The following is a 14,768-nucleotide window of genomic DNA, read 5'->3' as shown; positions in this document are numbered from 1 at the left end:
AAAATATTGTGTGTTTCCCTAATTAATTAATGAATTACTCCAGTCCTGCACCTTTTTACTAAATTAAAGCAGTACATAGAAAATTATGTATAGCAGAGAGAGACAAGAACACACACACACACACCGTGACCCCTCCTTATAGTTAGGGGTCGAGACCCTATGGGTACTTCATCACACACAGGTCCCGGTCACTCTTAGCACGGTTCATGAACCAAGGCATTACACGGAACGACAGCAGGCACCTTCTCTATACACACACACACACACACACACACACACTCTCTCTCGACTAGGCTGACACCTTCAACGCCCACCTACACTCGTAGCATTAAAGTTTACAGCTGGCTTCCCTAAACTCCGGCCCTCCAGATGTTGCTGAATTACAACTTCCATGATTCTATGAATGAAATAGTGTTACGGTTACCCCCAGGCTAGCTGGCTGGACCGCTTGGATGTCCTGGTTCCCGAGTGTGGAGAGAGAGAAGCGCTATTCTGGTCAGCGGACCAGCAGAGTCCTGTGAATACAAAGCAATCCCACTAGCTCTAGTATAGCTAGGATACCCTGGTTCCCACAAAACGAGTCGAGGCTGCGATTTGAAGGTCAAACACGAACTGGCTTTAATGGCACAGGGTTAGCGGTATTTATGCAAAATCCCAGGTCCAGGGACAGCCCCCTCTGGACCTGATGGGATACAGGGACAATACACTGCATCATTTGAAATAGTCCCCGCCCAACTTGGAGATAATGATTCCAACGGTTATGGCAATGTGATTATCTCCAAGTGCCCTGAATCCCACGTGCATTTCCAACATGTAAAAATAGAATAAAATATATATTTATAACAATTTACAAACTACCCCTTGTATTCTACCATTCGTTAGATAGTTCTGGTCTGAGCGCATCAGATAGACTAATAGTGCTCAGACCTTACGAACGGTATGGCTAGTCTCTGAGATACAAGTCTTTTCGTGTCTCGTTGTCCCGAACATGGGATGGCGGCCATCTTTTCTGCTTGTGAATAGGCGAGCGGGTATGGGTTCCAAAACTCCTGGAACCAAACACAGCCAGCTGCACGAATACCGCTCTCTGGCTGGTTGTCCCAGCCCTTCGGGAACCGAATGTCAACCGCCCTGAAGGGACCAATTAGCCTGCGGTTAACTGCAACCTCAGCGTTCTAATTACAGACACACGCCGGGGTGTAGGTGGTCCTCGTTCGGGAGTTTGAATACGGGGGAAATAGTCGAGGAACGAGGCCACCCTGAGGTAGTCAATTAAGGTTTCCTCCCGGTGGTCGTCTGTTCGGTTGTTTCCGAGCTCAACAGGGTTAAGTGGCGGCACACGCCATGGGCCGGGTGGTCCGAGTTCGTATGCATGAATTTGTAATCCAAGGGGTTCGTGTAAATGGGTAAACGTGATAGAAATACCGAAGGAACCGTCTTCGGTACTTTAGCAAAGGGTAATCCAATATGAGTCTGTGGAGTGTCCGTAACAAATAGGCTGAGAATCATGGGAGTTGTAGTTCAGCAACATCTTGAGGGCCGGAGTTTGGGGAAGCCTGGTCTAGAGGGACGCCCCATTAAATCAGGTACACTGAAGACAGTCTCAGACTACCTAAGGCAGCAACAGGTTGGACACACTTTTACAAAGCTATCCCTGTCACATACCAGAGGATACAGTCGCGGGACATTTCCCACACTCTTAGCATATAATGTATGTATGCTCGATACATGAGCTCCCTCTTGGGCCAGGGCTGGTGTGTACTATGGTCATTGCCGCCCAGGAGTGATGGGAGTTTGAGCGCAGGACTTATTTATTTGTATTTGTATTCACTTTTGTATCACACAGCCAGGTTCCAATGCTGCTGCCCATCCCATGTGTTCCCTATTAAGAGTTAATAAGCATGTAGGCATGTATATAAAAAAAATACCCCTTTCTGTCTCAGAGATATTTTTGCCAGAAGCTCAAGGAAGCAAGGTGAATGGTTAGAGTTAGGACCCACCTAAGAGGTCTGCCTTGATGTGGCAGGTGGGCTTACCCTTTCATGGCCATTGGAGGTAACTAAAAACCTCAATTTTTTAAAAAATACATAGGGATGTGGAAAGAGCGCAGGTAACTTTTTTTTTTTTTTTTTTTTTTTTTCAATGTATATGTTTTATTGGATTTTACAAATAATAACAGACTTACAGACAGGGGGAAAATAATACAGTACAATACAATAACAAAAGATAACGTGTACAGGATTAGGAGGTTTAAACATAGTATTACAATGCTTGAGGTAAAAGTTTGGACAGCGACAGATACAACAATACACTACAGCGCGGTTAAGTATCTACTTGGTACATCTGCTGTGTCTTACACGGATACTCTTCGGTGGGCATTTACAAGGAGGCAACAACTTATTGTGTTACAAGGTGCGTGCGTGTAAGCGGCTGTTTGTCAAATGTTGTACACAATAACAATCAAAAACACTTTTAACCTCTTAAGGCAGGTATCCCAGGGGAGTAGAGTGAAGAACAAGAGTACAATGGGACACAAAAGGGGGGAGGGTAGGGGAGTGGATGTGGTGACCAGCATGCTACCCTAAACAGTAAGATATCAGTACGTTTACAATTCTTAGAAGGCCGTTTCTCTGAATGTCTCCCAATCTTGCCATTTGACTAGGAATTTGGCCAGTCCACCCTGTTTTGCCCATTCTTTTTCGTGGTAGTATGTGGTGTCAGTTCTACGAAGAACCTCTGATACCGTGGGGCAGGTGGGACTTTTCCAGTGGGTTGCTATGCTGATTTTGGCAGCTAAGAGTATATTAATTACCGCATCCCTTGCAGGCAAAATTTGCAGGTCATCAATAATGTGCACCAGGTAACTTTTGGGTGATAATGGGATCTTAATTTTGCAAAGTGAGTGAATGGCGTTTTGTATGTCACGCCAGAAATCACGTATGTCTTCACAGTACCAGAATATATGTTCTAGGGATCCTTCCGCCTTATTACATCTCCAGCACAATGGGGAGGAGTCAGGATATATTTTGTGAAGTCTGCTCGGGACCAGGTACCACCTCATCAGCATTTTTGCGTATGCTTCCCAAAGCGTGGCACAATGCGATGACTTTTGAGTACACGAAATAACATATTCCCATTCATCTATAGTGGGGGCTATACCTAAAGTTTCCTCCCATTTAAGCATGTAGGGCAGTTTTGCAAGCTTGTTGATGTCGTGTTGCATTGAGTAGCATAGGGAGAGAAACTTACAAGATTGACGAGACATTGTTGCATTGAAGCATTTCCTCCCTAGACTGCCAAATGCCAATGGGTTGATATGTGTGATCGAATTGGAGTGAAGTATGTTTTTCAGTCGGATATATAAAAATATATCTCTTGGTGGTAAGCTATATTTCGCCTGCAGTGTTGGAAACGGGTGTAGCCCATTCCTATCAAATAATTTGTGAACATGGGATATACCTAGTGACATCCACCTGTGAGTTGGGAGATCAGGTGAGATACTGGAGAGGGCTGATAGAGGTGCCAGATACAGTGACTCCTCCTTGGACCACAGTGATGTGCTCCACTTTTGCCAAGAATTTAATAAGAATCGGGTTGTTGGGAGCATGGAGGGAGTGGACGGGGAAATGGAGGCCCACAAGGCATTTGGGAGGGAGACTAAGTTGCCGCAGGCGGATTCAAGATTCACCCATACCGGAGTCGTCGTACCCAATAGGAGGTTTAGGCCTTGCGCCAACAGTGTTGCCCTGTAGTAATGTGCAATGTTTGGCACACTGAGCCCGCCTTGTCGGAGTGGACGCCAAAGCGACCGAAAGGCCACTCTCGGTGGCTTTCGTTTCCAAATGTGGGCATTAATTGCTGCTTGGAACCGTTTGATAAGAGAAGCAGGCAAAGCTATGGGCAGTGTTCTGAACAAATAGAGTATGTGTGGGAGAATCATCATCTTTACTGAGTTGATCCTGCCTATCCAGGAAGTATACAGTTTTTCCCACCCTGCCATTTGTTTAGTGATTTTGGTGAGGACCGCTATATGGTTTTCTTTTATTGTCTGTGATCTAGAGTGAGTTAGTTTTATCCCTAGATAGGAAAGGGCCTTCGTTTTCCAGTCAAAGGGGTATTTATCTGTCAGATCCTGTGTCACTTGTTTGCTAACGCCTATAGGGAGGATTTGTGTTTTACCGACATTGTTTTTGTAGTACGATATGGAGCCGTAGGTAGATAAAGTACTTAAGAGTCGTGGAATAGATTCAGTCGGTTTGGCAAGGAAAAGCACAATATCGTCCGCAAAGAGAGCCAGTTTTTTCTCTCCTGTTGGAGTATCAAGGCCGGGTAAATTCCTGTCCTGTTTTATTATTTTAATCAATGGCTCTAGGCATAGGATGAATATCAGCGGAGACAGGGGACACCCCTGTCTTGTTCCGTTAGATATTCGGAAATTTCTAGATGTGAAGCCAGAATTAAATACTTTAGCAGATGGTGCTGAGTAAAGGGCCAGAACACTGGTCTGAAAGGCTTGTGAAAAGCCGAATGTCGACAGTGTTGCGGTCATATAGTCCCAGTTCAGGCGATCGAACGCCTTTTCTGCGTCTAGCGCCATTAAGACGCCCTGTACTTTATGCTTATTGGCCCAATCAATCAGATCCATACAATACCTAGTATTGTCGCCTACTTGTCGCCCGGGAACAAATCCTGCTTGTTCCTCCGAAATTAGGCTATGTAAGAGGGGTTTAAGCCTATTGGCAATCAGTTTAGCGTACAATTTAACATCAGCGTTAAGTAGGGAGATAGGGCGTAGATTGCTGCAGATTGTTGGTGATTTGTTAGGTTTAGGCAGGGTGATGATGTAAGCTTCTAACATTTCGCCAGGAAATTTGCCTATCAATCTAATTTTATTAAATAGTTTAGTGATATGCGGTGTTAGGGATGACGACAATTTAATATAGTAATAATTGGAGAGGCCATCAGGTCCTGGGGCTTTATATTTGGGTAGGGAACGTATCGCCTGTGCTACTTCTTCCTCAGTGAAAGGTGCGTCTAGTAGTTCATTTTGATGTTCTGTTGTTTGTGGCAACGTGATTTGGGATAGAAAGTGTGATATCTCAGTAGAGTTCGGTATGTGCGTGGTCCTGTTAGCGGCTAGGTTATATAGATCTTCATAGTAATGGGACAATTCCTCCACAATACCGTTAGGGTTGTAAATTCTGGTGTTGTCTTTGGATAGGATATATGGGATTTTTGTCTGCAAGTATCTGACTTTTAATTGAGTAGCTAGGAGTTTCCCTGCTTTATTACCCTGAACGTAGTATGATTGGCGGGTTTTGAGTAGGCGTTTGGCGTACACCTGGGCCTGGAGATTATGAATTTCCTCTTGCAGTTTAGCAATTTGTTTGGAGATAGATTTAGAAGGAGATTTTTTATTGGAGGTTTCCAGTGTCAGGAGGTTTTGACGGAGTGTGGCGTCTCTGGAAATGATGCGTTTTTTGGCCATAGATCCTATTTTTATGAATTCCCCTCTGATAACCGCCTTGTGTGCAAGCCACTGAGTTTCAACTGAAGTGTCTTCAGTAGAGTTGAGGGAAAAGTAAGTATCAAGGGTTGTGGAAATCTGTCGACTATTCTTGGGGTCGTCAAGGATGGCCTCATTTAAGCGCCATTTCCCTCTCCCTCTTGGGGGGTATGGTACCTCAAGTGTGATCAGTATTGGAGCATGGTCTGACCACGTTCTAAGACCGATGGTGTGATCTAACAGGTGGGGAAGTGTAGATTTGTCAATAAAACACATATCAATGCGCGTATACGTCAAGTGGACGGGTGAAAAGTATGTGTAATCCTGAGCTTTGGGATATAAATTTCTCCATGTATCGTAGAGGTCGTGTGTATGAATGAGTTGAGAGAGTAATTTGCTGTTGTGTGGGGAGGATTTGATGGGAGACTTGTTGTGTGCGCGTTTGATGTCCAGGGAGGGATCTAGGGTGCAGTTACAGTCGCCGCACACGATTAAGTGACCTTGTTTGATGGATGAAATTTTTTTGAATGCCTTGCCTAGAAACGAAATTTGGGCCTCATTGGGGGCGTAAAGGGATGCTACTGTCACCAGTATTCCATTTAATTCTCCTACCAATATAAGTAACCTGCCTTCTTTGTCAGTATATTGTTTGTGTAATGTGAACACCCAGTCCGTGTGGAATAATATTGCAACTCCTTTAGATTTTGTTCGCGAGTGAGCAAAATAAGCTGTATGGTACTTCGGGGAACGAAGTTGGGGAGGGTTTTTGCTCGAAAAGTGAGTCTCCTGTACACATGCAATAGCCGCCTTTGAGTTATGCATTTCCTGTAATAATTGTTTTCTCTTATAAGGGCTATTGAGGCCTTTGGCATTTATGGAGAGGATTGTCATTGATTTATGGGCCATAATGAGTTAGGATCAATAAGGCTATGGGGCGAACTATCCTGGTGGAAGGTGTAGTGCGAGCTCTGAGTACCTGGAGCCATGAGAGTTTTGGGTCTTTCTGAAGCTTTGAAGCCATGCAGACAGAACGAGTGGTCACGGGGGGACGGCATGTAGTACGTCTTTCCTGCAATGGGTTTTCCTGGGAACCATCTAGGTGGGGAATAAAGGGGGGATGGGGGAGGGGAAACACAGAAGAGAAAATATACCAGTAACGAAAGTATTTACATACATAACCCTTGGTAAGGTTAACAAACGTAGTCATTCTCAGGGTAAAACTGCAGTACCCAGGAGTGACACGACGAGGGGCTTTGAGGCTCCTCCCGACCTATGGATTGTATCCTTAAATTGGTATAATACTAACAATAACCACATATGTGAGTTCTGAAGAACCATAACTTATATAATACACAATACACAATACACAACACCCGCTCTCAGAGAGCACTTGATTGGGGCTTAAACTACATTTGGGTATGAACATAACTGGGAGCGCATGGGGTATGTTGGGGTACCGCCTTGCGTAAACCAAGTGGTATGGGTTTAGTGGGCGAGTTGTCAGAGGTTCGTTAAATCCTCAAAATAGCATTGAGATACATTTTTCAGAAATTATACGAGTTGGAAATGTATGACAACGTGCACCCGGGAATAGTGAGGTTGCGCACTAAGTAACTAAAATGCAGGCCAGCTTAGCGGTAATAAAGGAAAGATTGGAAGCGTGAGTTAAATAACGCTGAGTGGGCACCACGTGTCGTGGGCAAGGCCCATGAGGCGTACCTGAAAGTGGGCCTACTTTCAAACATAGTTGTCAGTTAGGGCAAAGACATATATATAGTGCACATATCGGCAAAATAACAACGCTAAGGCAAACCTCAGAATAACATAACCTGCAAGTAGGTGGATATGTTAAAGCGTTCAAGGGGCTTTGGCTGGAGATTTAGCCATTAGCCACTCTGCCTGGAACCTCTTAGGTGGCGCAGTCTCAGCGGGTTCTGGTCCTTTGGGTGATCCAGTCCATAGACCCCAGGATGTAATCCGCTTCATACCTTCCTTCGGATCATTCGCCACATAGTTCCGACCTTGTCGCCATATAACCAGTTTTGTGGGATAACCCCATTTGTAGATTACGTTGTTGTTTCGTAAAGTCTTAGTGATCGTGATGAACTCCTTCCTCTTCGCCATCGTGGCCGCCGATAGATCTGCGTACAGAGCGATGTGTTGGTGAGGTTCTGGCAAAGTTGAGAGTTTCCTCGCCGCCAGTAGTAGCGTTTCTTTATGCGCATAATAGTGGAACCTGACAATAACATCCTTTGGGACTTCGGTTGACAAGCGAGCCGGGCGCGGTAGTCTATGCATTCGGTCGTAGGCCCATGCTGAATCGGGCAGGCTCGGGACTAGAGACTTGCACAGGGAAAGAATGTAAGCAGGCATAGCATCGCTGGAAACATCATCCGGTATGCCTCTAAAACGTACATTTTGTCTTCTAGACCTGTCTTCTATGTCCGCCATTTTGGTTTTCAGCATTGCGTTTTCTTCCGAAAGTACCTGGAGTTTGTCCGCTATGTCATTGTGGGCCGCACATAATTCATCCGTTTTGTTTTCCAGGTTATTCGTTCTTTCACCTAAGTTGGAGATTTCTTTGTGCAGTTCACCAGTTATGCGATGAAAGTCGGCTGTTATTGTCGCCCGGAGTTCCTGCAGCATTTTGTGGAGGCCGCGCTCCGTAACCGGGCCCTCTGAGTACTTGGTAGTGTGCGTTTCGTAGTCAGACTGGCCATCCGACAGGTTAAGCGCATCGTCGCCATCTTGTGTTTCTTTGCGTCGTTCAGATCTTTTCGTTCTGGCCGTTTCAGAGAGTTTTAGTTGTTTAGTTGAGGGCATGGTGTGCCTGTGCATTCGCTACGGCAGGGCAGGTGAGTTTTATCAAGTTTTATCGACAAATGCTGTGAATAAAGTTGCTTTTAGGTCGGGATGTTGGCGGAGCTCCTAAGCCATGCGACCGCTCTCACCGGAAGTCAGACACGCCCCGGTAACTTTTTTTTTCTTTGGTTTTTACTATATGTATTTTGGCTGATGTGTACTATAGTCATTGCTGCCGCCCAGGAGTAATGGGAGTTTGAGCGCAGGACTAGTTTCTTTGTATTTATATTAGTTTTTACTTTCGCTGCACATGAAGGAGCACTCTATAACTACATAAGTACAGCTCATTGTTTTGGTAAGTATGTAAGTATGTGGATGTGTGGGTGCTTTCCTACATATTTATGTAAATAAGAAAGGCAAAAAAAATCAAACACAAAGGTTGAAGGACTTAGCTTAGTGATCTCTGCCTTTAATTGATGTACAATGTTGAACAGTTTTGAACTGGCTGGGCAGAAAGAGTTTTCCTATTATAGGAGCTGCAAATGTAAGACCAGAGCTTTTTTGGAACCTGGTTTTGTCAAACCGCTTCAAAATATAGACTAATTGCATCATAGCCACTATGATGAGTGGAAGTGATTATGGTATATGTAATTTTTTGCCTTCTTTTGGATCAACAGCAAAAAACAAATGTGAGGAAGGCTGAACTTGATTGAGTCAAGTCTCTTTTCAGCCTGTGTAACTATGTATTTAGGGTAAAAAATGGGTCGCAAGAGAATACTGAGAACGGGCAGCAGCTGAAATAGCCTGCCCTTCGGTCGGTCCCCGCTCAGTTCTCAAGCTGTTTTTTGCTCATCTTATGCCATTACAGATAGAACTTCTCTGAAATATATCAGACTGGTCCCACCCATACGGGCAGTCCAGATCCAAAATGCCAGCAAGTTCCCTCTGCACGAGAGATACAGCAACCCCAGACGATCGTTTCAGCTTTGTTAGGCATCATCAGTGAGGCATAGCTGATATCTCCCTAGGCACCGTGAGCAAGGGGTCCACGCCTGGATTATCCCTTAAACTTGTGGAGAGTAAAAAATGGGTCGCAAGAGAATACTGAGAACGGGCAGCAGCTGAAATAGCCTGCCCTTCGGTCGGTCCCCGCTCAGTTCTCAAGCTGTTTTTTGCTCATCTTGTGCCATTACAGAGAGAACTTCTCTGAAACATATCAGACTGGTCCCACCCATACGGGCAGTCCAGATCCAAAATGCCAGCAAGTTCCCTCTGCACGAGAGACACAGCAACCCCAGACGATCGTTTCAGCCTTGTTAGGCATCATCAGTGAGGCATAGCTGATATCTCCCTAGGCACCGTGAGTATTTAGGGTGCCCCATTAAGCAAATGCAGTCATTTAATATTTTTAACACTGTTGCAAGTTATTTTCCACTTGCCTGTGTTCTACAAATAAACAAATCACATCCTGAACACAGACTTGTTTGGATTTGTGAGTCTGTGTGGCAAGGTAAAAAAAAAATTATTCTATTAATTGAATTAATGAAATCTTCAGGATAGTATAGATTAAAATACACTTTGTATTTGCTTGAGTAACATTGGGAAGCACTGCAAAGGTAAAAAAATCCAAAATCCAATGTTTGTCCTTTTAACCTAGTAGGAGGAATGCACTCCTTATATTTCTTGGCCAACATAGCTAAGTGGACAAACTATCTTTATTATTCAAATCATTTGCTGTTTGGTGTGCACATTACGGAACTAAATTATCATTTTCAGAACTGAACAACGTTATGAGCAACAAACATGCAAGCCGACATTTCCCAAACATGTGCAAAACCTCATGTTTTGCAAGTGAATTAGACTTCATAATAATTCTCCTAATACATATATTTTCCATTACTGCTGAAGGGTTCTGTTGGTCTGTTAACAGGCTGATCTATATTCTTGGCCACATACATTAGCTGCTTAGCTAGTTATTGACTGTTTTTTTTTTTCTTTTTTTCTGTTACTCTGCAAAGCCAGTGTACTGCATCTATTTACAGTGACCTGGCTTGAAAATATAAAATTGGTTCTTTAAATAATATTTTCCTCCTGTTTTTTTTTTTGTTTAGTTTTTTTGCAGAAAAGTATTGTCCCAGTACCTTTCTATGAGCATAATTCTCAGTGTACAGTGATCATTATGTTGAGCATGCTGATACCTTTGATTTTTGAATGTCTTAATGAGGAAATTATTCTTGTCCCTGTCCCTGTGACTACCAGTATAGATGTGTTCTCTGACAGATGTAAATGACCATTTTACAGAAATGGCAAAATATTACAATTGTCAGACTGTCACATTTCCATACTATTTCATAACTGTATTATATTGAGGGGTTGAAAAGGATGTGGCTTATGTTTGGTTTATCGACTAAGTCAGGCATTGTGAAGAGCTGACTTGTTCTTATGTGAAATGGTTGGTTGTTTTTTGTCAGGATACGACAAAATTAAATTGCACCTAACCAGGTAGAAGGGAGTATAAAGAAATTCATGTTACCGGTCCTTAGAGATGGCCGGGATTAAAGTATTATAGCATAAGATAAATGGTGAAGTGAAATTTTGTGCCACTATCACCATTTATAACTAACCACCAATATGTAATTTCACAGATCAAATAATATTTTACAGTTTATCCTCTGTTTTATCTTCCTAGGGTGCAACCTTTTTAGAAGGAGTAATAGTGAAACATGTAAGTCAAGTAACAACTCAACCTAAACTTGGAGAAGTACAGAGGAAATGTCAGCAGTTTTCTTCTTGGGAAAGGTATACACACTTTAAAAAAAAAATGGCTTTTGATATTTTGTTTTAGAGTCTTAATTGTTGGGCTGCTTCTATGAAAAATAGTTTGACAGGAGACAGAATATTGTTTTTAGTTATGGTGCTATGAAGTGTCCTGGAAACCTACTATATTTAGCTTCACCATTAAAGTGACCCAATAGTCACCAAAACCGCTTTAGCTTAAAGGCAAACTATAGTGCCAGGAAAACAAACTCGCTTTCCTGGCACTATAGCTTCCCCCTTAGCTAAAGTTGTGTTGGTGACTATTGTGATAATTCTATTCATGTCAGTCTTCTTCTATTGCAGGAACTGTGTGTGCAGTTAGTACGCAAACAGCACAGTTGCCTGTTTAGCTCAGAACATATTATACTTAACCAAAAACTGATTGCTCTGTCTGTGCCTACATGCCAGTGAAGAACAGTGACTTGTAGTGTGAACTTATTTAGGATGTCCCAAGTGAGTTGATGGCATAATGAAAAATTAGACCTCTCCTTATGTCAGTGGGTTGGTGTGGTGAAGAACATGTGCCACAAATGAAAATTAAAACAATAGAAGCAGCTTGATTTAAAAAAAAAAGTAATTTTTAATTGACAGCTTCCTTAGACCATAACCACTGCAGTGTGCCTTACTGTCAATGCTGATTGGAGGGTATAAGCATATTTATTTATTTATTTTGTATTGAGATATCTTACTTTTTTATAAATGTTGATTATAAAGCTGACTAGGTGCATTCATCTACCATGATAAAATAAGCTGTCTGCCCATCAGTTATCCCAAACAATTAAACATTTGAAAAGTAGACCTGTACTCTGTACTCTGCACAATCCTTCATATAACCAGCATTCTGCATGTTTAAATTGATTCGGAAATGCTCACTCCCACTACCTACCTACCTCACTACCTACTGAAAATACACACAAGGAAGGGAGGATATTTATTTATAAATAACACATACCCTTGGTTGGATCATTAATCAAGAGAGAGTTTATTTCACACCCTTTAAACAATTTAGATTTCAGTGCCTTGCAGTAAAACGGTTCACAATGCGTCATCTGCAAACTAATGCAATCCTGTTTATATATGATGGATATGTGCCTATAGAAGCATAATTTTAAGACCTTTATTTGTTTGCTTCATGCTGTTAAGAACGTAAAAAATACAAATCTCTGTTCTAGATCTGGGTTCCCTGGAGCGCAGCCTGTATCCATGGACAGGGAGAATATCAAATTTCTGGAGCAAAAGGCATATAAAGTAAGCTGGAAAGCAGATGGCACACGGTAAGTCAATCATGGGTAGCAAATCACATGAATATTCCTTCTCACAAGCCACAATAATGGATCTTTATTTGTTTAGAGTGCAAGGAGACACAAGGTTAAGCTACCTTGCATTCATAAAGAAGTAGTATAAAATGGTTTCCTAACATGCATGTGATTAATGAATCTATTCCTGCTTGTTATCACTAAGTACAGCAAAGCAAACAAGTAATACCTGTACTGTACTCGATGTTGTGTGTTTGTGTCTAAGTACACGGAGAGTGGGAGTTCTAAACGTCATATTTTTTTTTTTATTTTATTCTTTGTTTTATTGAGATAAGAGTACATTTACAAACCGTGCATAGAATGCTTGAAATAGTTTAGAGATACATCGGTAGTGTTACGGGACAAACATTCACTTTCAGTGTACCTCGGTTTTTGTTTTTATGACAAGGAGCCTTGTGGAAGGCAGCAGGAAAAATTGTATCACTGTAGTTTAACTTAGGTTTGTGGTGAGGGGAACCTAAACTGCCCCAGTATGATTGTCTGGAATGTCTGTAATAGGGACACCTCCCAAGAGGGAGCTCATGTATCGAGCATACATGCATTATATCAAAGAAAAAAAAAAAAGTTACCTGCGCTCTTTCCACATCCCTATGTTGTTTTTTTTTGAAATTCTTTATTTTTGGAGTGCAGAGGAAAGTACAAGCTTGAACAAGGACATGTTTAGTACACAATATCATGGCTAACGAGTGGCATACATAGTCAAGGTTTTTGCACTTTTTTTTTTTTTGTAAAGTAAGAACAAGAGTACAACAAGATGTAACATATATCAAATAACCTGCTTAAAGAATAGAGTGTTGTAGTATTAGTATCAAGGTATCGATATGGTTATATAGGGATAGTAAATAAGCTGTGCACGTGTATTACCTAGACAGTTAACTGTATAGATTGGTTATGTGCACTCTGTGATGTCTATGTAGTTTTGTCATCAGGATAATTAAGATATTCGACGATTAATGAAGCTGAAACAACTAAGATAGTGTATAATATGTGTAGGCTTCGTAATCAGGCTGATTGGGTTATTAGAGGCTAGACATCATGCAGTATAAACTTCAATGAGCTACGTTAGCTAACAAGTGTTTTGGTACATACAGCATTACAACATTTGCATGGCGTTGAAAAATAAACATTGCCCCTTTTTTTTTTTTTTTTTTTGGTGGACAGGATAGGTATCAAGATGGTTGCAAAACATTGAAAAAGCTTAATTCAGGCTAGCTTGGTGTGTATCTGCTGTAGCGTGTCACCATGGGTTCATCTAGCTTGAAACAGTAAAGAAATGGGAAAATAGGACGTGTGAAGAGTCCTTTGCTAGACCTTAAAGGGAAACTCCAGTGCCAGAAAAACGATCCGTTTTTCTGGCACTGGAGGGTCCCTCTCCCTCCCACCCCCCAATCCCCGGTTACTGAAGGGGTGAAAACCCCTTCAGTCACTTACCTGGGACAGCGGCGATGTCCCTCGCCGCTGTCTTCGCCTCCGCGACGCTCCTCCTTGTTATTACATCGGCCGGTGGGCGAGACTAATCTCGCCACCGGCCGAGGAGACCTAATGCGCATGCGCGGAAATGCCGCGCATGCGCATTACGTCTCCCCATAGGAAAGCATTGAAAAATCATTTCAATGCTTTCCTATGGGGTTTTGAGCGACGCTGGAGGTCCTCACACAGCGTGAGGACGTCCAGCGACGCTCTAGCACAGGAAACCTGTGCTAGAAACTAGGAAGTGACCTCTAGTGGCTGTCTAGTAGACAGCCACTAGAGGTGGAGTTAACCCTGCAATGTAATTATTGCAGTTTATGAAAAACTGCAATAATTACAGTTGCAGGGTTAAGGGTAGTGGGAGTTGGCACCCAGACCACTCCAATGAGCAGAAGTGGTCTGGGTGCCTGGAGTGTCCCTTTAAGTCCCAATGCTGTGTGGTTCATCCGATGCCTTGTATGGGCTCCCCCTGCGTTGTCTGCTGTGGCTGTGTTGCGGTCTGTGTTTCACCCGGTCCGGCAGTGCGTGGGTGGGGCGTGTGAGCGTGGGCTAGCATCTGCTGTGGCAGGTAGGAGTTCTTGGTGTCGGCTGTCAGCCAGGGGCATGCCGGTGTCACCCTCCTGCTCCGGGCTTGTGGCAGGGCCAGCTTTGTTTCCCCATTAACTCGGGGGATTGAAGAGGCCGGGTATATCCCTGTTGAGGTAGGACCCAGGCCTGTGGTGGTGTGTCGCCGCGTGCCATGCGCAGGCCTCAGCCTCTGCTTACGTGGGGGATGCGTCTGGGCTTTGCCCCTTGGGGCCCTCACCCCGAGTTGGCTCTTGTGACGGGTCGTGGGTTGTGTCGTCGGGCTTATGCCT

General features: G+C 43.2%; 1 protein-coding gene across 2 annotated transcripts in view; it reads left to right on the top strand.

The window, feature by feature from the left end:
* The window catches only part of RNGTT (RNA guanylyltransferase and 5'-phosphatase), a 444,501-nt gene that overhangs the window by 48,343 nt on the left and 381,390 nt on the right, over window positions 1-14,768 (top strand). For both annotated transcript variants that reach the window (XM_063443564.1, XM_063443565.1), the window contains exons 7-8: window positions 10,998-11,107; window positions 12,298-12,399. In XM_063443564.1, coding sequence (XP_063299634.1) covers window positions 10,998-11,107; window positions 12,298-12,399 — 212 coding nt within the window. The remainder of the gene's footprint in view (window positions 1-10,997; window positions 11,108-12,297; window positions 12,400-14,768) is intronic.

The sequence above is a fragment of the Pelobates fuscus genome, chromosome 2, assembly GCF_036172605.1.
Source record: "Pelobates fuscus isolate aPelFus1 chromosome 2, aPelFus1.pri, whole genome shotgun sequence".
NCBI lineage: Eukaryota > Metazoa > Chordata > Amphibia > Anura > Pelobatidae > Pelobates > Pelobates fuscus.
The sequence above is the reverse complement of the archived record's forward strand: the minus strand, read 5'-3'. Positions and strand labels throughout refer to the sequence as shown.